The sequence below is a fragment of the Ruditapes philippinarum genome, unplaced genomic scaffold (genome assembly GCF_026571515.1).
Source record: "Ruditapes philippinarum isolate M1 unplaced genomic scaffold, ASM2657151v2 ctg1076_1_1_1_1, whole genome shotgun sequence".
NCBI classification, from domain to species: Eukaryota; Metazoa; Mollusca; class Bivalvia; order Venerida; family Veneridae; genus Ruditapes; species Ruditapes philippinarum.
This window is the reverse complement of record NW_026856464.1, coordinates 237,698-265,588: the sequence shown is the minus strand read 5'-3', so window position 1 is coordinate 265,588 and position 27,891 is coordinate 237,698. Positions and strand designations below refer to the sequence as shown.

General features: G+C 31.7%; 1 protein-coding gene across 1 annotated transcript; it reads left to right on the top strand.

Moving 5' to 3' along the window:
- The first annotated feature begins 4,187 nt into the window (after positions 1-4,187).
- Positions 4,188-17,755, top strand: LOC132746643 (uncharacterized). The gene is made up of 4 exons (XM_060735864.1): positions 4,188-4,534; positions 11,285-11,362; positions 15,893-15,987; positions 16,511-17,755. The coding sequence occupies exons 2-4, from the start codon at positions 11,339-11,341 to the stop codon at positions 16,965-16,967; spliced, it is 576 nt and encodes a 191-aa protein (XP_060591847.1). The 5' UTR covers positions 4,188-4,534; positions 11,285-11,338; the 3' UTR covers positions 16,968-17,755.
- Positions 17,756-27,891: the final 10,136 nt, after the last annotated feature.

Genomic DNA, 27,891 nt, shown 5'->3' with positions numbered 1-27,891 from the left:
CCATACCACGTGACATTGACGTCATTTTCGGCATCATTTCCAAGACAAATATTGCTCGATTCGGACAAGAAAATAGTCATAAATAATTTATTTCTGTACCAATTTCTTTGGGATATGCACCAGTCTACGGGGAAAAATATAAGCTTTCCACAGAATATTGGATCTTCGTCAGTTTATAAGCCATTTTATCAAACACTTTGCATAACCTTGGAAGTTGCTTGTATCAGAGCGGGCTTCAGTTGCAAGCTATTTCGTTTTCTGGCGTTATCTGGTCTACGCCATGAATAAAAAGTCAGGTTTACATCAACCGAGAGTACGGAAGGCAAAACTCTACCTAAATATGTTCATATTTTTATTATGAATGACATAAATCTTACATTTTTCTTCAATTGTCAATTCTGGTACCAGTTCCAAGTCGAAAAAAAGGACTACAGTTTAAAGCAGATTTTAGAATCCGTTGCAAATGCGAAGCAACATGCCTACCGTTCTCTTTCTACAATTTAGTTTATCATTGTTGATCTTTCACAGAGAGATTGTGAAAAAACTGATTGTTCCTTAAAGCAATAACACTTATACTTGTATCGCAATAGTGCACGTCAAATCACTTAGATTTAGTCCTGTCGGAAAATAATATTTTGGTTTCGTTTTGAAGATGTTTTAAGTATTGCTCATCTTATCCTATGTAGTAAAATGTGTTTTATTCTATTTCACAATGGCGAAATTGATAAAAAAAAATAAAATTCCACGTTTAGTATTGCTACATGACACAAATAGATTTTTCATAGTCATTACCGTGAAAGAACAATGATTAAAGAGCAAATCAATTTCTTTACAATACAGACAACAATTTTACGACTTTTAAAATCACTTATAGCGCAGCGAGTAAAAATCATTTAAATATTCATTTGTTAATGTAAATCGTATAGTAAATAAAATGTGTTTCATGGTTAACATAATTATAGAAAGAGAACGGTAGGCATGTTGCTTTGCATTTGCAACGGATTCTAAAATCTGCTTTAAACTGTAGTCCTTCTTTTCGACTTGGAGCTGGTGCCAGAATTGACATCTGAAGAAAAATATAAGATTTATGTCATTCATAATAAAAATATGAACATATTAAGGTAGAGTTTTGCCTTCCGTACTCCCGGTTGATGTAAACCTGACTTTTTATTCATGGCGTAGACCAGATAACGCCAGAAAACGAAATAGCTTGCAACTGAAGCCCGCTCTGATACAAGCAACTTCCAAGGTTATGCAAAGTGTTTGATAAAACGTCTGATAAACGGACAAATATCCAATTTTCTGTGGAAAGCTTATATTTTCCCCCGTAGACTGGTGCATATCCCAAAGAAATTGGTACAGAAATAAAATATTTACGGCTATTTTTTTTTTCGAATCGAGCAACATTTGTCTTGGAAATGATGCCGAAAATGACGTCAATGTCACGTGGCATGGCCACACTGTTTTTTACCTTTGGTATGAATTCTTTCAAGATCTTAAATAAAAGTTGTCCTCTGTGATAACGTGTATTATTAGAATTTGTTCTCGTGTCTATGAATGTTACATTCTGAGATATATCTCAAAAACTTAAAGCCTGCTAAAACTTTATCTCAACAATACAAAGAATATAAGAAATACGGAACTGTTCTTGTTCTATTGGTTTTTAAAGACACGTAAAAAGGTAATTAAAGATACGATCGGTAGGTTGGTCAAAGTTGTTATGGAAGATTCATATTGTCCGGTTTCATAGCTTTCATTCGTCAGCTGCATCAATTTAAAACAAAATAATGTTGCCCCTTGCGACCGAAAACAGAATAGTAATAGTGTTTAAGTAAAAAGACATACTTGTGTACTTTACAGTATTGCGATATATATATTACATGTATTTCTAGTTTCTTTGGATGCTGTACATAAATGCAAATACTGCATATCGAAATTGTTACAAAGCTTTAGTGTGTACACATTCTTGAGCCACTGCTAACCTGATTTGGTGGTCTCTAAAATAATCCTGTTAGTTTTCAAATTAAAGGCCCGACATGGCCGGATGAAGTAATAATTTGTAATATGTGCAAGGTATGATCAAAAAGTTCTCGGCCCGATATTCTTCTAGCCACTACACTGCACTGACATTTACACACGATATGTCGATACCGATATCTTATTAAAGATTAACACAGATTAAATAACATAAAACACACTTTGATCAGAATAGGGGTGTGTCTTTTAGACTAAATGGAGAAAGTTGAAATCAGAGCTGTCATTAAGTACCTCTGTAAGGAAGGGATGTCCCCCAAGGAAATCAATGAAGACTTCATGGATACACTAACTTGAGAAGGAGTTCCCTTCCTATAGCACTGTGGAAAAACGGGCTGCTGAATTCAAGAGGGGCAGGGAGAGCATTGGAGGTGATGAGCGGCCAAAAGAGGTCACCAAAGATGAAACTGCCAAAGCTGTACACGATCTGGTCATGTGCGACAGAAGGCGAGACCTGCGAAGCATTGCTAGGGACTATAGTGGGTATAAGCTTTGGTTCAGTTCAGGCAATTCTGACTGATGTCTATGGCATGTCATAAGTTTCCGCTAGATGGATCCCCAGACAGTTGACTGACGGCCAGAAACGGACCAGGCTTGTCCTTACAAGATATATTTTGTCTCGCTACGGATGAACCTCATTTTATCTACAGAATCGGAACTCAGGATGAAACATGGTTCCATCACTTCGATCAAGAATATAAAAAAAAACAAAGCATGCAGTGGAAGCACCCTGGCTCACCCCCTCCGAGGAAATTCAAGAGGGTGCCATCAGCAGGAAAGACGATAGTTTCAATTTGTTGGGATAGTCAGGGGTAATCATGATTGACTATCTTGAGCAAGGTCGTACCATAAACGGTACGTACTAGGCAGACGAATTTAGGCATGTGCGTCAAGAAATCGCGCGTAAAAGGAGGGGCAAACTGACTCAAGGTGTTCTGCTACTGCACGACAATGCGCTAGCTCACACATCCGAAGTTGTGATGGATACTGCAACTGACTGCGGCTTTGAAATGAAGGTGTCATAGAGGCTTTAAATGAGTTCTTTGAGGATCTATTTTGAAGGGTTAAACAAGTTGGAGTACCGGTGGACAAAGTGTATTGATGTAGAGGGCTATTATATTGAAAAGAAAGACAATTAGTTGGGTTCTCTGACTACCGAAAGTACATCGGGCCAAGAACTTTTTGACCAATCCTCGTATTTTTACTATATTATAAATATTTAAATGTCATTCTAATAGTTTTTACTCTCACACACTCTTATATTTTGATAATCCTGCCGTTGCTTTTAAAGATGAACACCTTTTATCGCTGATCCCGTTATAGTATGTACATGTTCATCTGCTTCTACATCGAACGTATAATCAAAGGAAGCCATTACGATATTGTGTCCATGGCTTTTCAATAATGTATTTGCCAAAATAGTTTTCCACAGCCGGCAAAATCATATCATTATCTGGGTGGAAAAAAGTAAATGTATAATATGGTATACCGGTATTCGTGGCACCGGTAATAGTTTACTGAATTATGGGATTAACTGCTTTGTTTTATACTTAATATAAAGGAAGGCGAATATAGGGTTTATTTATCGTATATGTATGTTAAGGACATTAAATATTAGATATAATTGTCAGAAGTATATTTTTCCATATTGCAAACATGATATGATTTGACATGATATCGCCAATCTGCCGTTGAATATCACATCATATTCAATGGCTCATCACTGGTCAATAATTGTATAATAATGTATATTGTTATGAACTGTTTGTCGTTTTACGAATAACTTTAAGCTCAATTTGATAATGTCGGAAAAGAAACCATTTTAAATTCTATTTATATTTATTTTTGTTTTTGTATCCTTCTTTTAGTCATATGGCTTTTTTTATTATTTTTTCTACAAAATTTTATTACATTTAATATTAAGCATATATAATAACATATTGCTTTATTATCATTTTTCTCTAAAATATTGTCTTTAAATATATACCCAATAAAAATAATCATGACATAATGTTATATTTTACTGCATATTTACTTTTAATAACGTTTGTTTTCTAATAAAAGATAAAGAACCCTGACATTTCTGAAGAGAAAATTGTCATTTCAATGAAAACCTCACGGTATTGGAAAATTATTGACAAAGGCGGTGGAACATGTCCAATGTGGGCATTGGAAAAGTAGACTCATAAAAGCGTGAGTGTCAACAGAAAAACGTGGAATGGGTGGAAATAAAAGTCTTTGTCAGATAGGCAAGCAATTATTTTCCAAAGCGAAACACGTTTGACATAGACCTTTTTTCAACTCACAAGAAAGTTTTCAACAATTCATTTATATATTCATTTCTGATCTTGGATATTTCACAATTTGCTGCCTGCAAAGGTATTCTGCTAATAGGAGCACGTCTTTTATTTTATGACAAACTCTTCGGCATGGATTAAGATTGAAAGTTGGTAAACTTTAGCACTCAAAGCTGTAACGAAAAAGTTTAACAAATAAAAATGTAAGTATAGTTTAAATAAAACAGTTTTTATATATATTGTGTAGACTTAGTTGACAAATTAGCAGGTGTCTATGAAAATATTTCATAGATTGTTTCGATTTATCTAAAAATAATATAGATATAAATCGTCTTTATTTCGTAATTTTGCGTCACAATGCTGCTACGTTACTCCCAGTGATTCTTACAAATATAAACTGTAGACAGAAATTGAAATAAAAAATAAAATGTTGAAAATCAACACGTTTCAAAACATGTTTTTTTTTCTCTAATAAAGACATTGTAAAAACATTTATCTTTTTTAATATTTGTTCTCCCTGCAATCAAAGTCTTTTTGTTTTTGACGTCTTATAATTTATAGTATTTGACGTCTTATAATTTATAGTGATAAGTCTTAAATATGTTTAATACATCATCATTATTATCATTATTATTATCATTTTATAATGTTGATCACTAGCTTTTATGTAAATCGTAACATTTCTATACTGCAGTATGGAAATAATAGTAATACAAGTTCGCCGCTTGATTCAGTGATTGAATGGCAAGCGTTGAAATCACGAGTATATTTCAGTTATACTTCCTCTCCTAATGAAAATCATGTGTGTTGTTTTTGCAATGCTTTGCGTCCTGTGAACGTTGTCATTGCATTGTGATCTTTTTTCTCATTTTTTGTGGCAATAAAAATTTTAAACAATTACATTGTTTTCAAAAATTCGCATAACAAATTCATGGTTGTCAAACTGACAGCATAAAGTAAGAAAATGAGTGTTCTTCGAATACATTTTTAACTATTATTCAAAGGTCAGATTAGCATTTTATCAATGCATCATTTTATATTGAATAAAAATTTTACAGAATATTAAATCAGATATGCTGCTTAAAAAGGGAGTCTTACAAAAGTTGTTGTAAAATTGTTTTATAGTAACTGTTAAATTCTAAATCGGACAAAAATGGAGAGAGAAGGGAAAAATCAAACAAAGCGGATATAATATAGGTAACAAATCTTTTTTTAGGATTCTAGGGCAAAATATACCAAACCTGTTTAGCCGCAGTGATAAATACATAATAATAAAAAATCCGTTGAAAAAGTTAAAGTTTAAACATCTGTGAAAAGATTTTTTCTATTTATTCATGTATTTGCAAAACAAACAAGAAATATATCGTAAAATATAAACTGAAACAGCTTTCATATTTAAAGAGCATAGGTATTCATTTTATATTGTAACTTATTAAAAACATCAGTAAGTTTACAAAGCTTCTTAGTAATATTGACGGAGTTTTAACAAATAATAACTTTATGCATAAAAGACTGAGGTTCTAGATTTAAAAAAAAAATCAAAAAAAAAAATGAAATAAAAAAAAAATAAATAAACGCTTTGGACTTTGATATAGTCATATGAAAATATAATATTTTCATGTAGTTCTAATATTTGCCTTGATTCGAGGTCATTTTTACATTCGTATTAAAATGGCAATCAGTTTAAGAGGAATGGTCTATAATGGAAGGTCTGTAAAACTATAAATATTTACGTTGATAGTATTTGATGTTAAACATAACAACAAGCCTCTAAACAAATATATGAGCCGCGTCATGACAAAACCAACATAATGGGTTTGCGACCAGCATGAATCCAGACCAGCCTGCGCATCCGCGCAGTCTGATCAGGATCCATGCTGTTCGCTATCAGTTTCTCTTCTTGTAATAGAGTTGGTAAGCGAACAGCATGGATCCTGATCAGACTGCGCGGATGCGCAGGCTGGTCTGGATCCATGCTGGTCGCAAACCCATTATGTTGGTTTTGTCATGACGCGGCTCATATGTGGGTGTTTGGATTCATGATTCATTATAACATATATTTGTAAAGCAGGTACTAAATTCTTCTAGAATTCATCATATAAATGGTCATCACCCGATAAACATTTTTTTTCTTCAACAAAAAGTGTATGATAATATCCTAACGACACATTTCTATTGTTTTTTAACAATATTTGAAAATTTTCTGGAAAATGTGCCCATTGTAGACCAATTTACTTTAAAGCTTGATTTGTTTTAAATACCACGTTATATATTACCTCATTTGCGACACATTCACAAACGTCATATTCTAAATCCTGTCAAGAAAACTGCAATAAACTATAGTTATTCTACTGTACTGATAGAAAATATCGTTTAGATTAAATGAAAATTATACAAAATATATATGTTCATATAGGTCTTCAATTTGGTGAATTATAAAAGATTGCATTTTATTGAAAACATAAAATATTTGGACTACTATAACATACATTTATTTGAAGCCAAAGTAAATTGATCATTATAAATAACAGAAAAAAATAGCATAGATGAGCCGTAACACATATTAAAATCTAAAATTAAATTATTAAGATCCATTTAAGTGCCCATTTAAGATGTTTCAAATAAAAAAAGCCATATCAATTCATTATACTATTACCGTCAGCAGTGTATGATTTAAAAATAAGGCTTTTCAAGTCATTTACTCACGAATTAGGCATAATTTATCCACTTATCTTAATATATATCCCGAAATAAAACAGCTTTTATTTTACAACCCACATTATACATGTAAGATATAAATAACAAATAATAAGCTATTAAATAAAAGAGTATATTATTTTTATCAGAAAACATTTTTAAATATTACACTGTTAAGTTGTTACAAAACGATTGTCATTTTTTTTATTTGAAGCTTAAAGATCCTGTATGTCGTAATTAAGGATATAATATACAGTTAAGTGAAGCTTTATATAATTGAGCCGCGTCACGACAAAACCAACATAAAGGGTTTGCGACCAGCATGGATCCAGACCAGCCTGCGCATCCGCGCTGTCTGATCAGGATCCATGCTGCTAGCTATCAGTTTCACTATTTGTTATAGACTTTGTAAGCGAACAGCATGGATCCTGATCAGACTGCGCGGATGCGCAGGCTGGTCTGGATCCATGCTGGTCGCAAACCCATTACGTTGGTTTTGTCATGACGCGGCTCATATGTATATAACTTGTCTTCTAAAACAATTTCCAACATCCAAGAATATGTTAAATATGTACAGCAAATATTTATGTACATTATAATTAAACGTTGAAACTTAATGCATTCATTGTTTATTAAAAAAAAAAAACTGGCATAGACTTTATCGAAAATAAATTTCTAAGTATACCTCCCTCTAATTTCAAATAATGCTTTTTGAAACTTACAATTTTGATAAATCTTCATTTGAGCATCAGATTTACCATATAAAATCATAAAAAAATATTGCGTTACAGGATCTTTAAAGGTTTTCCAATATCGTGATAAAAGACTAATAATTAACTAATTAAGATAAGAAGATTTTTAAGAAATAGCCATTTAACACGCATGCGATATATATGATTTTCAAATAAAACATTTTGATAAAATCTTGATGTTTGCCCCTTCGCGAGTTTTTTTTCTATTTTCTTTTTTTTCTACCGGCTCGATCCCTTAATTTGATATTTTGCTTTGTGTAGGAAGTCAATCGTGTATGTTTAGTACGTGGTTTGGCTGTACAGTTAAAAATAGAAATAACTTTTCGAACTCTTGGATCAGCTTTCGTGATACTATTCTTGCTTTCAGATTTTTTTTACGTTTTTAGATTAAAAAGGAAATGACTTTGAAGGCTTGTCGGTTGCTCTAAGATTAAATTTAAAATTCTCTAAGTAGTTGATTAATTTAGATGCAGTTCTTTGAAACTTGGTCGTATACTATGAACAATATTATACAATATCTTATATTTAAATGGAGAAACTTTATATCATTTAATTTCGTGTATATATCAATTCGTCACATGAATTTTTAATCTATTTTGTCTCATTCAATTTCTGCAATTAGAATTAGCATCAAACCAATGAAAACGTCAATTCATCGTATACATGTATTTATAAACATTTAAAGTTAGCATGCTTTTACTAAGTAGCAAGTTCCAAGATCGCCTTGGAAATAAGAAAAAACGAGCAACATTAAAATTATGCAACCAAAACTATTTCGTAACATTTCAAGTTAGTATTCAATGTGAACAGTACATGTACATGAATAACTGTCAAATTATCAAACGCAAATGCCTTACAATTTTTTTCAATAATATTTTATTATAGATATGATTATATAACATTTGTTATTGGTTTATGATGTAGCAGTCTGTCAGTAGATAATTCATCTACTGGTATTAAATCATTGAAAGTTGTATCTGAAATTCATTTATTGATCAAAACTGTTTATAAATAAACTTGTGTTCATGATAACCGTCATTAAACCATTTCTAAACGCTTTATTTTCTTCAAGTATCCATTCACTCGAGCTATTGCAAGGCCGTAATTGCATTGTAGTTATTAAACCAATTAATTATTATAGCGCCAATTTCGTTCCAAAAGTAATTGATATTATACGTGGGCGTAACGACGTCATATGGCATACGATTGTTACTAACTAACAACGCATCGAATAAAAGAACAAAGTTGATATTGTTTCAAGTGTCAACACATTTCCTGGTATGGGTATAATTGATATACTAGACAATATATACTAGAGTATACTAGACAATTGCCCGATACACTAAAAATTAGCAAGCAAATGTGACAAAGTTGTTATCACTAGAAACTTGTTTTGTTTTCTACTCAGGATGTCTGTCTCTGAGTGTTTATTATATGAGGTCATTATACATTGTTGAGTACAATACAGAATTCTATTGGACGAGTACACTGCTGTCAAAGCTATATTGGACGAGACGCAAACCGAGCCTGATATAGGTTATACAGCAATGTACTCCTCCAATAGAATCAGAACTGTTCTCAGCCATGTTTATTGACCTCTTTATTATACACCAACATTTTTTGACATTTTGACAGAACTTTTTTCCTTCAATTACAACAAGAATGTTATAAGGATTCCGGAGTCTCTAAATGGAAATGTGGCTAGATGGAGTTTGATATGCATTTGATATAGATATTTTGGTCTCTAATAATGAACAATATGCTATATTGGGAGTGATATGGATTTAATAAGAACCTTTTAGACACAGGAAATGAAATAATTTTGAAATACAAATATACAAAGAGATAATTACGGATTTTTTTCGAAATGGATACTAGAAAGCAAGAAGGAAATGATAAACTTTTTTTTCAGTAAAGAAACTTACCTATATAACATATTTAAATATCTTATTAAGTTTATGATAATATCATATTACATACATAAATACCCCCCCAAAAAATCTTCTAGTAAATTTCCTGAAATAATTGTGTACAGTGTAAATAGATTGTTTTCAAGGAAATTATGAAATCGGTCAGTTAAATGTTCATACCCATGTTAAGTTCACAAAATTTACACACATTCCCTTTCATTCCCACAAAGCAGAGCTGACTATATAAATTGTCTATGATAAAACGACTGAAAACATTAACTTAAAAAGTATATACTGGCGTAACGTATCTTAGTGAGTGAAAAGATAGGCAGGAAGTCCATCTGTACTTTTGTATTTTGATTTCGTGTTATAGTTTTGAAGAAGCCAATCGTTAATAAACTTTAATCTAAAATTACAGGCTGCAATAGAAACTTTATAAAAAAAAAAGGCTCTGTGTTTAATAAATCGTTTGAATTATTATTGTACATAGAAATGTTATTTTGTCTTGGCCATATTCTAAAAATATTTACTTGTAAATGGCCAAAGGCATTTTTATATTGATTGCTAATAAAGATTGATTGATCGATCACTCGATCACTCGATCGATCGATTGATTGATTGATTGATTTGTTGTTAATTGAAGGACAGAAAGTATTATGCCTTACCCTCTCTTCAGAACCTTCAAAGTTTATGATTTAATATAGAAACCAAAGAAACAGTTGTCTCAACTGATAATTGACCGATAAATGTTTATTTTTTCTATTCTAAAATGCAAACATGATTATTGAAACTAATGTATAAACTATCATTCGATAAGAAACTATTTACTAAAATTATTAGATTATTTAGATAAGTACTATACTTAAATTATTAGATTATTAGTCACGTGTTATTATACACGGAGAACGTGGTTAAAAGAACGGTATCATAAACACATTTTTTAAGGAGCCATGGCATTATGGATTTATGGCATTTAAATGATCAATCCTTCATCTTGTATCAAAGGTTTATATTATTATCTTCAAGTATTAATGAATATTGATACTCATGAAAAGACTATATTTTTCTATATGTAAACCATGTTCTCTTTGTACATGCATACTTTGTATGCGGAAACATTGTAAATGCTGGGGAAAAAAACTATAATTTTCGATAATGTACCATAGTATAACATTTAAAAAAAAGATTTTTACATTCATGTACATCTGGTACTATATTACATGTGAAATTAGTAAGCTTTTCTCGAAAACGCAACCAAACGATAAAAGAAGTAACATTTAAAATTGAGCCGCGTCATGACAAAACCAACATAATGGGTTTGCGACCAGAATGGATCCAGACCAGCCTGCGCATCCACGCAGTCTGATCAGGATCCATGCTGTTCGCTATCAGTTTCTTAACTTGTAATAGAGTTGGTAAGCGAACAGCATGGATCCTGATCAGACTGCGCGGATGCGCAGGCTGGTCTGGATCCATGCTGGTCGCAAACCCACTATGTTGGTTTTGTCGTGACGCGGCTCAAATGATTTATTTATTATTATTAAATATAATGTTACCAAGTCATTTATCAAAAAGTGATGTTTCCTTTTTTAAGGTTGTGATGATCATAAGTAGAAGGCAAATTGTCCACGAAGCTGGTTAGTACACTATGCCAATGATTGAATATATATGGGTAAGAAAATCTTTTGATTTCGTTATATTTTATATGATATTCTATGTGCATAAAACTTAACGTTTTCTCTCTTTAAGATAACTGTTTATTATAACTGTTTTTAATAACTGTTTATAATGACTGTTTGTAATATATGTTTATAATAACTGTTTATAATAACTGTTTAAAATAACTGTTTATAATAACTGTTTATAATAACTGTTTATAATAACTGTTTATAATAACTGTTTATAATATATGTTTATAATAACTGTTTATAATAAATGTTTATAATAACTGTTTATTAACTGTTTATAATAACTGTTTATAATAAATGTTTATAATGAATGTTTATAATGAATGTTTATATTAATAACTGTTCAAAAGAATGGAATTATACTTGTACATGAAAAAAGAAATGAAATTTATGAAAATATTAATGTGAATTTCACATAATTATCCTGACAGCTTTTACCACAGATGTGTATTTCTTGTATCAAATATGATTATACTCTACCAAATTGTTTTTTTAAGTGAGAGTAATATTTTCTTAAATGATTGTCGTTCACTCTCCATCTCTACGTTAAATTTGTTGAAAATAAACGTGACATATTTGTGTATTTATAGTGTAGTGATTATGTACTATGTACAAATCCAAAATTTCTGTTCTGTTCTGTGTATTAACTTCTTTTTGTATTTTTTTTTCCAAAAATGTAATGCTTTGTATCTATTGCAAAATATTTATGCCATGGTATGTATCATACTTTACATAACAAAGTTTGTTTGTTTCAATCTTGTACATAGTTTAAAGTCATTTTGTATAAATTTCTAAAATATGGCATAAATAATATTTACTTTTGACGTCAATGGTGTGTTAATTAGATGATTCATAATTTTCAATTCACATCATTACCATCTTCCACAATACAGCGTCTGTGACTTGTTTTTCATATGAATTGATTTAACAATCACACACTACACTTGTTTTACCGCGAGTATCACATTTAGTTTGATGTATGATGCACTATAAAATCTTTGATTTGGCGACTGATAGGCCCGTTGGGACGGTGCTATAAATAATATATATATTTATATACATATACAAAACAAAAGTCCTCCGATTAAAATTTTGATTTTTAGTATATCTGAGAGTATTCGGATCGTCGATTTTAATTTTTACCGAAAAGATACTATATTTTTTAATTGTGTACACTTACACATCGTCATACAAATATAAGCAATTTTACAACACATATAAACCTAAATAACAAGATCAGATCTAAACATGTCCTTTTCAAATCTAATATAGAGGATGAATTATTAATATATTAAAACTGTATCTACTTTATCTGAGGCATCGCATCTTTTACATACAAGGATAACTATAAAAAGATACTATTTCCGATTTCAGCATATCAGTGAATTTAAACATACTAGGTCTAGTATAATAATATCTTGTTATCTATTTTTCCCTCGTATCAATATTACAAGGACAAATTAAAATGAAATGATATTCATCTTCTACGCCACGAAGATTACAATTTAAACAATATATTTCATCTCTAACAGTTCATATAATATCTACCAATTTACACATGCAATGAACACGAAGATATCCTCATTTTTGTAAGATATTTCCTTAAAGTGTTGGGTATTATATCGAGATTTTTTTCATATATAACAGAATCTTTAACATGAATATACAAAAACAACACATAACTGTTCTCTTTACTATAAAGCAAACTTTGTTAAAAACAACAAATTAGCCTTTGCACAATTACAAATCTAAGATACATCTTTCCTTTTTGCTTGTTTCGTATCATCTAATGTTAATGCGCACTTTTTTAAAAACAAAAGGCAAATTCTGAGAAAAGTTGATAATTGAAATTTGCAAATAAAATTCTACTACTTACGTAACAAACGATGCAGAATTCTATTGATATCTATCAAGGCCGTTTTATCTATGTCTCAAAACTGTTGCCCTGAGGTATCAGGGATGGCATTTGGAACTGTTACCTAATACTTTGCAAGCAAACTACAATATACTGCAACGAAATACTAATAACATTTTACAACTGTTTTTAATTGTTTACAACCGAATCCTACAGACGAACCACTACATTGAGCTGCGCGACGTTCGATAACCGAACATATATATTGCCCATTATGGACTATTGTTGTATTATATGGGGTAAAGGAAACACAAACTACATAAATAATGTTTGTAAGTTACAAAAACGAATTGCTAAAATCATTTTACAGCAACCACAAAGATCTCCGTCAATAAATCTATTCGAAACTCTTAACTGGTTACCGTTCCTTGACAGATGTAAATACCACACAGCGGTGCTTGTTTTTAAAACTTTAAATAACATGGCACCGACTTATATCACAGAACTGATGACTTTATCCGACAACAAAATATATAACTTAAGATCTAGGTCACGAAAAGATATTGTATTATGGACAAGACCTAAAACAAATTATATTAAAGACACATTTTCTTATTATGGCATGAACATTTGGAACAATATACCTTTAAATATTCGTAATGTTAATAACCTTAAATGTTTTAAAGAAAAATACAAAGCATATCATGATGTTCATATGAATGAATGAGTGAGTGAATGAATGAATGAATGAATGAATAAATGAACGAACGAATGAACGAACGAACGAATGATGCAATATACGTATATGTTTAAACAAATTGTTGAGTGTCTGTCGAAAGTATATGAGTTGTATTATTCTAAAAATTACATATTATACATTCATTTTTCTACCTATGCATGTCCTGTTGTTGTTGTTGTTGTTTTCTATTTCAGAAGGCCACATTGGAAATAAGATATATATGATTGTTATTGTATGTTCTTAATGTGTAACCTTCTTTAAATAAAGATATTATTATTATTATTATTACCGAATAGTGGTGGGCGGCGTCAAAATATACCCGATGACGTCGATAGGGATGTAATAGCTAAAATGTTTACCGTCAACAGTTTCCATTCATCATTGCGCATGCACACGATTTCAGTAGTTCAATTAAACAATTAAACAGTTGTACACAAGAAATTTGTATTTATAGAAGTCATTAGGTAATAATATGAACCGCGTCATGACAAAACCGACATAATGGGTTTGCGACCAGCATGGATCCAGACCAGCCTGCGCATCCGCGCAGTCTGATCAGGATACATTGATGCTGTTCGCTATTAGTTTATTTACTTGTTATAGGGTCTGTAAGCGCAAAGCATGGATCCTGATCAGACTGCGCGGATACGCAGGCTGGTCTGGATCCATGCTGATCGCAAACGCACTATGTTGGTTTTGTCGTGAAGCGGCTCAATTATAGATCATTAAGATTTACATGATGACCTTATTATGCCTTTCACTTCATTGATTAAGTTACCATCTTCTACAATACAGCTTCTAAGTTCTAAGACCTATATTCTGAGTATCTGTGTCCTTGTTTTAAAATCCATGTTCTAAATATTTAGTTCTAATATCTAAATTTTAAGATCTATAATTATGGAATCTCTGACATTACTTTATCTTTGATTTTAAATAATCTATGTTTTGACATTGATTTAAAATGTCAAGGACGTACATATATAATCAGTTCAATGAAAACAAACGCTTTTTTTAAGGACGTTCATAGTATCTAGTAATTAATTATAAATCAAATCATTTTGATGTACATGTAATGAAGTCATATTAATTAAGATCTTAGAACTTTTTTTACCATCTTTCATAAGCACAGCCGACTGATAAACCGCCTTTCATAATTCAGCTTCTAAGATTCGACTTCTAAGTTCTAAGATCTAAGTCAAAATTGCCTCAGTAGCCTTACGTTGAAACAGTGCTTTTTATTGAAAGAAAAAAGCTTAATTTTAAAGACTCGAACTTCGAATACGATATTCCACCCGTATTAAAACACACATATTATACCTTTTTTCAAAAAGAGACACACGTACTTTTATAACGTCTACAAGTAAAACAGCATCTCTACCATTAGTTTCACGTGAAAACAAAAACTGTTTTCAGCGGTCATGCTCTGGGAAACAGTTCACAATTAACCTCTTATCCCTGGTTATTTACAAAATTGAATAATGATATTTATTATCGGAATTAATTATCTATATATGAGATTAATGGCATTTTAATTAATCTTTCATTAATCACTTTTTTGTCTCCAGAAGTTATTATATTTTTTTATATGTTATGCTTATGAAATTGATTGGCTGACAATTTCTCGTTTCATGTGTTATTATGTGCTAATGATAGTTTTTGTTTTGTTTCGGATATTATTGTAAACTACTACTGTTATTTGGTAATTAATTTATTGTTTTAGGTGCTATTGTATGCTAGTAATGTAATTTTGTCATTAATTTATTGTTTCATGTGCTATTATATGCTAGTGATGTTATTGGGTCGCTAATTTATTATTTCATATGCTATTATATGCAAGTAATGCTATTTGGTCACTTATTTATTGTTTGATGTGCTATCATATGCATGTAATGTTATTTGGTCACTAATTTATTGTTTCAGGTGCTACTGGGGTTGATGGTCTACCTGATTGGTGTTATTGTACAGGCGACACATACGTCCGTATTGCAAGACCTCCTCATTCCTGTTGATAATAGGTATGTAGAGGTGCATCTAAACACGACACATAGTGGTTAAGTATCCGAACATGGATTCAATGTATCCGAACATATAGTCAATGTATTAGAGCAGAGTATAAATGTATCAGAACATAGTTTCATTGTATCAGAACATAGTGTCAATGTACATTGTATTAGAACACATTGTTAATGTTGTAGCACATAGTGTCAATGTATTAGGACATAGAGTTAATGTATCAGAACTTAGTGTCAGTGTATTAGAACGTAGTGTTAATGTTTTAAAACATAGTGTTAAGGTATCGATTGTTAGTACATAGGTTTAGTTTGCATTATATAGTGATATTTCTAACAAAATAATTAACATGATAATGTGTAAAGCTGTTCAAATTTCAATTCTATCCTAAGAATATTTCAATTATACATCATTATAAATCGATCTTACAGATGTAACAATATAAATTGAACGCTAATAATCATGCATATTCTGATAAAAAATATCAATGAATACTGTTTCAAAATAGTTGGGTTTTTTCAATTTCAGTTATATGTTTGATCAAAAACGTTCTCATCACAGCCGACACCATTCAACACATTCCACTCGAGTTTTCCAAGATTTGCCATCTGAATGTTGCCCCTCAATAAAACGAACGATTGCTCCCCTTGGGGGCTTGTCAAGGGAAGGAACTCTGTTACAATTGTATCGCACTGACGAGACCGTACAAAAATTTTACGAGACAACATGTGCGCACAATGTTGAAAACAAACCTTGTTATTTTATAAATCAATCGGAATGGAGATCAGTATGTAGGCAGAAAACTAGTTATACGTATGCTATTGTAAAAGATTTTAATGTAACTGAAGACCATAGAATAGATTACATGAAAATTAATTCCGGATGTTCTTGCACAATTCTAGGACCGGCTAGACCTCCTGCTATTAGTCTACAGGCCGAAATTCTCCATGAACTGGAAGAATCGGGCATACTTAACAAAAAGTGATATTCTAAATGATATTTTTAAAATCATAATTGTCTCAGTTTGAACAAGGCTGTCTTTTCTTATTCTGTAATATGTAATTAAGTTAATGACGATTTGGATATATTCTAAGATTTGTATACAGGGATTTATCTTGTTTCAATTGCTTTTCTTATTTATTTTTTGTTCTGTTTCAAATTTTTCACTCTAAAAATTCATATAATAAAAGTTCTCAGCATCACAGTATTATTTCAATTACTTTTAAGCACAAACAAGCACACGCAAAAAAAATATTGTGATGAACTTTTCTTATATTATCACTTAACAAACTGATGAAAACTTTTAAAATCATTTGGAAAAAAAAAATGCTCAAGATTTTTACAGAGCTAGAGGCTGCCTTTCTGTAAGCATGGCCTTTCCGTGTTGGTTCTTTCTTTCACAGCATAGCTAGTTTATCTTTTTTAATCAAACACAATTATTTTCATAAAGACTAGATAATTTCCAATTTCCGAAACAAGTGTAGTGTTTGTGAATACTTTGTAACTATATAATCTATATACTTTTCTTTGCCATAAATGAAATAAAAGTACATTGACATTTATATCGGATAAAAGTACATAATTTTTTAAAGACCTTACGATATGCATATACGCGTGCGTCAGTTATTAATTTAAGTCCGTTCCTAGGCAATGATTGTGTCATACTTTATTTACATACATTTTTTTAAAATTCTTAAAATGCCGCGAACTGTTTCTTTACTTTACAACCGATTATTTTATTTGTGGAATAATGCTGAATAAAATATAGTTTTAACCACAATTGTTATTTGTTGTTTATACATATATATCCGTGTAACCCTTTTACACATATGCAAACTTGCTTCGCCATGTTCGTACATGTTTGTCGTATCACGTTGTCATTGTGTCGTTTTTGTCGACTTAAGGCGTGGTTACAAACGAACACACAACGTTAAACAGTTGCACGATATTTGCTCGATAAAAAAGTCATTTGTCCTGTCGCATTGTCATGAGTCGGGGCATACAGCAATAAATCGCATCAAATGTCATAATGTCGCCTTTGAAGACACCTGAACAACGCACGACATTTAGACGCACTGTATCAATACAATACAGTACAATAGGACACGACATAAATAACTCAACACGACACTTGAAATTATTTTAAAGGCACATTAAACTTCAGAAATTACTATAATTTCTTCTCAAGAAAAGACAAACATTTGTTTTATTATATCTTAATAATTTATTTTACACCATGGTAGATGCTTTTTAAGCGAAAATAGTAGTCTTGATAAGTAAAAATATTTTTAATAAATGTAGCAAGATATAAACAAATCGTCGCCCTATTCTAAAAATGGTGTATCTACAATTTCCTCTTTTTTGGGAAAAAGGGGTTAAAGATTCAAGACTTCGTAACTTTTATTTGATAACTCCTTACAGTGTGGAATTCTGGACTGGTATTATTTATGTCAACATGTGATAAAAGCACTTTGTTATATATCTTTATAATTTGCAGTAATTGAAAAAATAAAAAAATATATTTGGAGATAGACCAAAAATGTTTATTTTTAAATAAAAGAAATACTCTTAAAATGGGTTTGCGGAGATATGACAAAGTAAGGCTAAAATTGTAGATACTTTTTGAGTTAGCATTTTTAAGAGTAATAATTTTACTATAGAATATTAGTAGATTTTTATATTCTTAAGAACATTTTCTGCCAGAGTGGTTGAACCGCTGACACTGAATCACTTTATCGTTGTAAATTACTATGTCAAAGTGTAAATTCATTCACATGATCAGCATCTTGGGCCTCTCTCGATAATGAGCCATATGACCTTAATTTTGTCAAAGCAACGTACGTAGAACTTTTAAAAAAGAAAGACAAACATTTCACAATTTTTTTTAAATCAACGAACTTGTTAAAACAAACTGACATATTTTGTACCGTTATGAAAAATGACCAATCATTTTAACCATCTCTAATATTGTGATTAAATAAATGCATATCCAAATTATCATGTACTGAAATGCCGAGGTATAAAGGACTGTCAATGACTTCTATAACCCTTTTTTTAAGTTCACACAATTACACAACGTAGATACTGGACATTCTAATAATATCGTCCATGAACAGGCTAAATCAAACCGAGCCGGCAACATACTAGATAATGCCGTATTGTGCTTTAAGGATTCTGCTATTATCTAATAAATATAATCATTGATGACCCGGAGAGCACTGCAACTTGCATGCAAACTTAAAATCCATGTTTGGGCAAGACAGTGGTATTCCAATCCTATTGGAATGTTAAATATCTAAATCTTTTGACTTAACACAATGAATTATCTGACACTGATGGCAAGTCAAAATGTCTCCACAGACTTGATGTTGTAGATATTAAATTCCATAGTTTTGTGGAAGTTCTGCTAACTGAAGTCACAAGTTCTAAGAAACAACATTTCTGTAAGGACAACGTCTGATAATATAAGTTAGTCTGACCTGAAATAGACAAAATAATAGCATTAACAATTAAACAACAACAATGTTCGATACTCCAAATAGTTCCAAATGGTTCATACTAATATCCGAATATGGTTATCCGAAATTATGTGATTGTCAAACTTGGAGAAATATATATAAAAAAATTATAATACGATGAAACAAATACTAATGCAAAATATACATTCACTTATAAAACGTATAAAAGCTAAAATATATTACTTACATTCTTCAGAAATCATTTTTTAACTGTTACTTACCTAGTTAGCTTGCTGATTGAGATATGATTGTTGTTATTATCACTGGAGTTAGAACAATTTTATTGTCAGGCCCCTTCAGGTCACATGACATGTATTTTTCAATTTGATTGGCTGGCACGAAAGATTAGCCTAAAATTGTTACATGTGTTGGAGATACGACGAAAAAAGGCTAACAGCAAAGCTTTCCATTGGACATAGAACAACATACAGACGCTCTATCTACAAAAGTATGACGTAAATCTTTACATGTTTTGTTTTGGAGATAGAACAAACTAATACTAAAATTAATATGCAGTTATCTCAATTTTGGTAAAAATGGAGTTAGGACATTTTTAGAATAAGGCGACGAAATAGTATTTTGACGTTTATCAATTAAAATGCTAAAATGATGAACATGGTTCAGAGATAACGTCAATGAGAATCATTTTGGAAATTGTTAAAATTCACCTTAAAGGGACTCTAAAATTTCTGCAAAAATAGGCCTGAAAGTCGGACTAAGTTGTGTGTAAAACAATTGTCAGTTTCACAATGTTCAAATGTTAATGTGGCCATATCACGCGACCTTTACGATACGGAACATGTGTATTTCGTTTTATGTACATGCAACTATGGTCATTTATAAATATCTTTAATGTTAGCAGACCGATTTTATCGAGATAAAAAGCAGAATACTATATTTATTATTAGATCCTTTAAATTATTTTTCAGAACATTCGGCTTTGTACACAATCGTTTATGGCAACTTGCTCTCGTTTAACATATATATTTGTTATTGTCAAATTGTATCGAGTTACTGCATTGCCATGTCGGCATAAATTTTCATAAATTTTTAATGTAATAGTTCGAAACACAAAGCGTTATTTGATACGGTATACACTGTGTATTTCCTGTCATTTTCCAATTAAAAATGAAAATAATCTGATATTTATTCTTACTAATAATTCTATGTTTTTCCCAATTGGCAATATGAGAGCACCAGAATCTTGCTTTTCTGCAATTTTTCGTGTTAATACTAGCTTGTAGTATGTAGATTCATTTGAGACAAAGAAGAATAATATGAGGTTATTTAGGGCATTCTTGAAACATCACGGAATTTAGACTAACCAGCTTAATACATGCCTGTAGTCATGCCTGTAAACAGAAAGATAAAAGTCGTCAGAAATGATAAAAGTTTCAGATTTTCCGGACCATATCTTCTTCATACATGGATTAATTTTAGTATCATTTGATACAGACATTAACCACCATCGTAAGAAGTGTCGCTCGAATAAAGTAGGTCTGTAGGCGAAGGTCACATTTAAATTATATTAATGGTCAGAAAGGTAAAAAATATCTAAAGCAAAAGTCAATAATACCTGAGGTATTTTTATACAATTTTGCAAAAAAAGGTCACAATTTGGAGCCCGAAAGCTGTGCACAAAACTTAGGTACATGTGGCCGAGGTAAAGGTCACACATATAAGCCAAATGCCATATTAAAATAAGAATGTATGTATATTGACAATTGTCAACGTGACCGATTGACAATTGTGTAATCTATTTCACGTCATAAGGCTGAGAAATGTCAGTGTAATTCAGGTAAAAGGCCAATGAGACGAAGATAATTGAATAAATTTGTCCGGAGAATATCAACAACATGCATGGAGGGATTTAAGAATTATTTGATACATATGTTCATCACCATGTTCGTTCTTTGATTAAATGGTTAAACCCAAATTGTTTTGGTTTAAACCACGATTTCATTTTTATTAAATTTGAACAGTTTGTCCGCCTAACCAGATTTCCGTGGAAAGCTTACCAGTAATTTCAATAATTACTATGTTTTGCGCCAATGACCGACTTCTTATCCCACATTAATTCTTAATCAGCAAAGGGATACAAATGATAATAAGACCCAATGTTCGAGATCAATTGTCAATGAGAAAGTTATTCTCGTATAAGGAATGAACAGCAAAGCCATATATTGCAAGTCCTGTGATCTTATGGAGCTAAGCGGAAGGGCTTTCATCTTCATAAGATGCGTGCAACACTATTATTTTATTATCATCATGAGACGTAATTTTGCAGGCATCAACCATGTCACTAGGTCATAGGTCACACCAAGAGGTCATAGAAAACACTTTCCCATTGTTTAACTTATATATACATTCATCGGAATGTTTCTCGTGGGACTTCGTGAGCCGCGAGGTAGTTTAAATGAATGGTTACCGATTTCTATCCTTCTGGTGCCTGTCATAGTGGTTAGAGTTGGAAGGTACATGGTATGCAACAAATGTTTATAACTGTGAGGCATAGTATTGTGGTTAAAATGCATGTCCCTGTGGCCAAGGTCTGGGTCATATGCAGAGATTGCCTGATCTAGAAAAAATTGAAATGTGAGGAATTCTCAGTTTGCCACCATAAATTAGGGTACTTTAATGTAAATGTTCACTATCATGAGACTGAGCTTTTGTGACGAACTTATGAACATATTTTACACTTAAATACTACTCAACTTTTGCTTAGCACCATATGTTTGAGCGTGAATATGTTTTGGGATTATTTTATTAAAGCCGCACGAAAGATTTTAAATGTTGATTTACTGTTTTATCAATTCAGCTGAAGGACCAATTTAACCCTATAAATGAGTTATACTCTATTTTTTTCCTTAAGAAGAGGATGACCCCCTCTTGAATATTCAGAATATGCAGCGTGTTTTCCAAATTTGTTAAATTGTTTTTTGTTGTTGTTTTTTATATAGTTTTAGACTTAACACCGTGTGTGTGACCCATGACTATCAATGACAGCTTAGCAGCGCCTTCTCATACTCCCTATTAGGTTTCTGATCATTCTAACGGGTATGGTTGCCCATTCTTGGACCAACATGACTTCAAGCTCCTGGATGATTCTGGGTTGCAGCTGACGAGCTATAATTCTAACATGCAACATATTCCACATGTGTTCTATTTGATTTAATTCAGGTGAGCGAGCTTGCCAGTCCATGCGCTCAATAGACTCCCCTCTCACAGTATATAAACGATTTGAACCCCAACCGGATCTTGTGAGAAGATCTCAGCATCTAAACGTTCAATCAGACGTAATGACACATTAAACTATTAAAAATCGGCTTGAATTTAATATGTTACGGTATGTTAACATTTGAATCATATTAAGAAATAATTTATCTTTGCTAAAATATACATCCATAACCTTCTTCGTAAAATATATGCGCATAAAACGTTGTGCTCTTCGCCTCATATTTTGTTTATGTCAACACACGCCGATTACACAAGCAAATGTATGCCTAAATATGTTTTATTTCACTATAACTCATATCTGAATCTTAACTTTATTGTCTTAACCTCATGTTACCGGACAGACACTTGTGAAAATATCTTTGAATATTGATAAAACATAGTAAATAATAAAGGCGACATTTCTGATAACTGTATCCGTCTTGCTAAAACAATTTTAATGATCTGTACCCTACTTGTGTTTTCACTGAACCATTACTTGCGAGTCACTTTTGATGATTTTTATTGTGTTTTTATCGTATGTTCCAAATTTTAATGTGCAGAATATAAAGTTATTTTGTCACAAGAGAAGGGTACATGTTTTAGTTCTATGTAAGTAACTAAAATTGCATATGAATGGAGGAGCTTCGTCATGTTTTCACTGTCTACGAAAATACCGGCATGAATTTAGTGGCTGTTCATACGAATCAGAAAGTCAATTATTTCTTGATAGGAATAATTAACTAACAAACCTCACCTTCACTTACCATTCATTTTTCTTTGGAAAGATATAAAGCTAAAATATTACATATGTACTATAAATTGTTTATATTTAGTTCAACGGCATTGTTGTTAGTTTTGACGTGACCGTTATATAACGTCACGTATCAAAAAACCTCGAAATATCATTACAAGATTTTTTTGCAGATTACTTATTTCAACATGTTGAAAGCTTTACACCTACCGTTGATTTCATTCTGCTTTTTTAAACACTGTTTTATATTCTCAGAAATTCATTGACTTTCTTTTTCTGACATGTACGACATTTATTCTTGTATATCTTTCATAGACGTCGACAATTTTGGCATCTTTTTAAACGGAGAATATTCGGGAAATTTTGAAATTTTAATTGTCAGTGTTTCAGCTGTTGGTGTTATAAATTTTTTTCTTTCGTTTATCACATACCCGTGCCGATTTTGCGACTCCGTAAATATGGTGTTGCACGGCCGTGCATATAATTTGACGTGACGTCATTAGCGTAATACAAACATAGCGTAAAGACGCGCTAAATGTTAGCGTTATACTGTAGGCGCGTCAATGAAAAAAAAAATGACTCTTATTTCACTTTAAACTGTCTTTATTTTGGGTATGTATTAAATAGAATATTAAATTCGTGTAAGTTCAATACTGAATTTATTGCACTCGTTGAATAAAATAATATTATGCTCGCCAGAGGCTCGCATAATATAATTTTATTCAACTCGTGCAATAAATTCAGTATTGAACTTACACTCATTCAATATCCCCTATTTACGCAATTGGCTGTGACGCTGAAATTTTTAAGTAGGAAATTTTATTCTGATCATTATTTATTCTTATTTTCAAGTTGCTGTCTGGATGGCGAATAATTATGTGGTCAATGATGGCATTGAAATCCGTAGCCTTTACTGAACAGTATATGCAGTTGTATTCTTCCATGGTGATCCGAAAGAAAAATATACATAGCATTATATATTTTTAAACAAATGATTTACAATATTATCAGTTAAACCAATTCTCGGTAAATACCTTAGATCCCACCTTATATACTAAAATTCTATTACAATCATTTATATTTTCTGGCAATAATTGATATAAAATCGCAATGAACGTAAACTTTTTCTCCAATAAATCTTTAAAAATACTCACAAGTCAGGTACAGATAAAATTTCGTAAACTCACAAGTAGGGTTCACAATCACCAGCAAGTAACGTTTCAGTTTACGGAAATGACCTCCTTGGTAAAACTCTTAAATTTATGTTCAAGATACAGCAATATGTTATGCATATGACTAAATTATCGCTTGTTATTGATTACTTTAGTAGTTCGATATCACAATTCAATGTTTAACTAAATCAACATTGGAATAAGACGGATTTTTGTGCGTGTTCAGTGTTGATCACCTGAAAGCTGTTCGTGAGTTTCGATTATTTTATAGCCTTCGTGCTAACGTTTATGTTTTGCATAACTTAGACGTTTAATAAAGTTTCTCTCTTATAATATAAATATAGATTTACTAACCTAACGTCCATCAGTATCAATATAAATACCAATATCGTAAACAAGTGAAGTGGCAGAATATGGCTGACACTAAAATCTTCTCACAAGATCCGGTTGGGGTTCAAATCGTTTATATACTGTGCCTCTAGGTAGTCCTGGACCACCCAGGCCCTTTTGGGGGCGAGCATTAACGTCCATTACAATGAACTGATATCCGACTGCTCCAACATACAAGCTAACCTGGTTGTCTAAGATGTCGTCTATGTATCGCTTAGCAAAAGTTGCTGTAGTATATTTATATACAAATGTACTTGATAAATACAATGACACACCCTACAGATGGCAATATAATTCAAAATTCGTTTTGCACTGAGAAAATAAACACGGCATTTCTAAAGAAATTCAACTTTTAGAACTAGAAGACGAATTACAAAATTGGAACAAAATAAAAATAAAAAGCAGAATGTTCCATACCATATTATACAAATTCATATGAAAATAATTGCCTAAATGAATTGTACTAGCTCGATAAATGGCAGTAGTAAATCTATAATATTAATCATTAACAGTAAAATGAAATAGAAAAATTGTTAGAAATCGCCTGTATAATTGATAACAACAAAATATTTCTATATAAATTAAAATACATACAAAAGCGCGTGTTCGGTATTCAGTAGGTCACGTCATATAGTCAAGTTTTATTTGTAAAACAAAATAAGTCGGGGTACCAATTATTAAGATATTCTAAAATTTTTTTGTTAGACCCTTAAACATCAAGTATTTTAACAAACAATCTCCCAACGTTCACGCTGTTTGGGGACCCCCCTTTAAAAAAATCACCCAAAAATTTTGCTCATTTAAGTACAGTACTTTCAAATCGGGGAATTGGAGGGCCCCGGGGAAAGCTGCTAAAATTTTTTTGGTTTAAAGTAGGTCCGGGGGCATATGCTGTGGTTCCGTTTGCCCCGTCTTTAAATAAAAATTAAATCCCCCTTTCCCCAGTTTGGAAAATCGAAAAAAAGGGGACGGGAATAAAAACTTTCTTGTTGATATTTAAGCAGTCAGTTTTCCTCGAAGATGATAAAAGTCCCCCTTGGTAGGGAAAAGGACACACCACCCCAAAACCCTTTTGGGAAACCCGTGCCTACTGGTCACTTTAAATGATGGGGCTTTCAAACGTTTTTTCGCAGTCTGTAAACTCGAACTCGACTGTCACTAATGAAACAAATTAAAGCGGCTTTCATCCGTAAAAGGATATTTGCATACTCTGCACGTGTCATGCGCCGATGCCGGCGAGCCCACTGTTCCCTCCATTTACGTGCATGACAAGGCCACGATATGGTTCTGGTTGCAGAAACGCCTAACAGTCTCTATGTTTCCGGATTTTTTTTCTGCTACTAATGCGTCTGTCCTGCGTACCAACTGTTGTTGATGCAATCTTTTCAGTGGTCTTAGATTGGTTTTGAATATGACTTGCAATAATCTGGGCATCTTGCACCTTCCACGAGGCTGCAACCGCTCGTCCTTAACTCGACCGGTGCGTTGGTACTTTAACAGAAGTCTGACTATGACAGACACATTTCTGCCAAAACCTCGCACCGCCTGAAAATATACAAACAAGAGTGATATTTGTTTGTTTTTTTTTCTAATTGTAAGGAAAGTAAATATTATGTGTAAGCAAATTATTGATCTTATCACAAATATCATAGATAAAGCTGTATTAACTTGGCATTATCAATATCTAAAAATATAACACAAACTTACCTGTCTGGCTGAATGACCGGCCTGAAGCATGCCGTTTGCGCGTGTAATTGCATGCAAACCAGTTTACGTTTTAGAGGATATCGATGATTTTTCAATGTTGCTAACTCAATACTATAGTTATATTGAAATAAAATCGACTATTTTCGCCAATATCGATTTTCTCGTGCAGAAAGTTGAACGTTCGGAACCGGTAATCCGTCATGGATAAATGATTTCGTTGAAAATATTCGCAAAAGTAGTCAAACCGGTTCTAGTAAAATATTATAAGTAAGTATTTTGTGAATATTTTTTCACCTCCATTTTGTTTCATTTTTCTTTTGTTTTTTTTTTCTCATGACCATTTATTTAGTATTTATTAATTGCAAAATACATATTTTTTAAAAATGTCTTATATTTTCAACTAAATGAATTTTGTGCATGATAATACCATGAACTGTATATATGTAAATTGTTTAAACTTGGACAGGACACTCATAAGCTTTCATACTTTCATAGCTTTCTGCCCAATCCCAAATGTATTGTGTATATATTGTTCATCATAATGTAAATATATCGAATAAAACCAAATACGAATTCAAAAAGTGTTGCGTCAGTGAATATACAAACGCATTATTTCTGGGATGCGTATTTTGTACTTTTTGTGCCGTGTGGCGGCTGTAAAAAGCCTCCCCGTACATTTAATCAATGATGTTATATTTTCGATCATGGAAGATCGTTCAGCACGACATTATTGTTGTGTATACATTTTATATGTTTTTTTTTAATTTCTTTTATTTGAAGATGTGATCTTTTTTTTTAATTAACATTGAAATTAATCGTTTTAAGCACACCATTAATTAGATTGGGTCCTCGCGTGTTTTACTTCTTCCACTGCGACAGCGACCATTATTTGATATTTATTTACAAACATGAGTGACTTTTTCAAACACTTTTACCGAAAGCGAAAATATGATATGCATAAAATTTGAACGGAAGCATGATCCTTATGAATTTAAAGAAGCACTTAACAATAATGCGCATTCAAAACAAGTTAATGTTCATTTTAAATAATTCGTGATTTTTGCTTTTTTCTGTTGTTTTTTTTTTTTGTTTGTTTTGTTTTTGTTTTGTTTTTTTCATGAAATGCCAGATCAACATTTTTGAAGGCAGTCATTT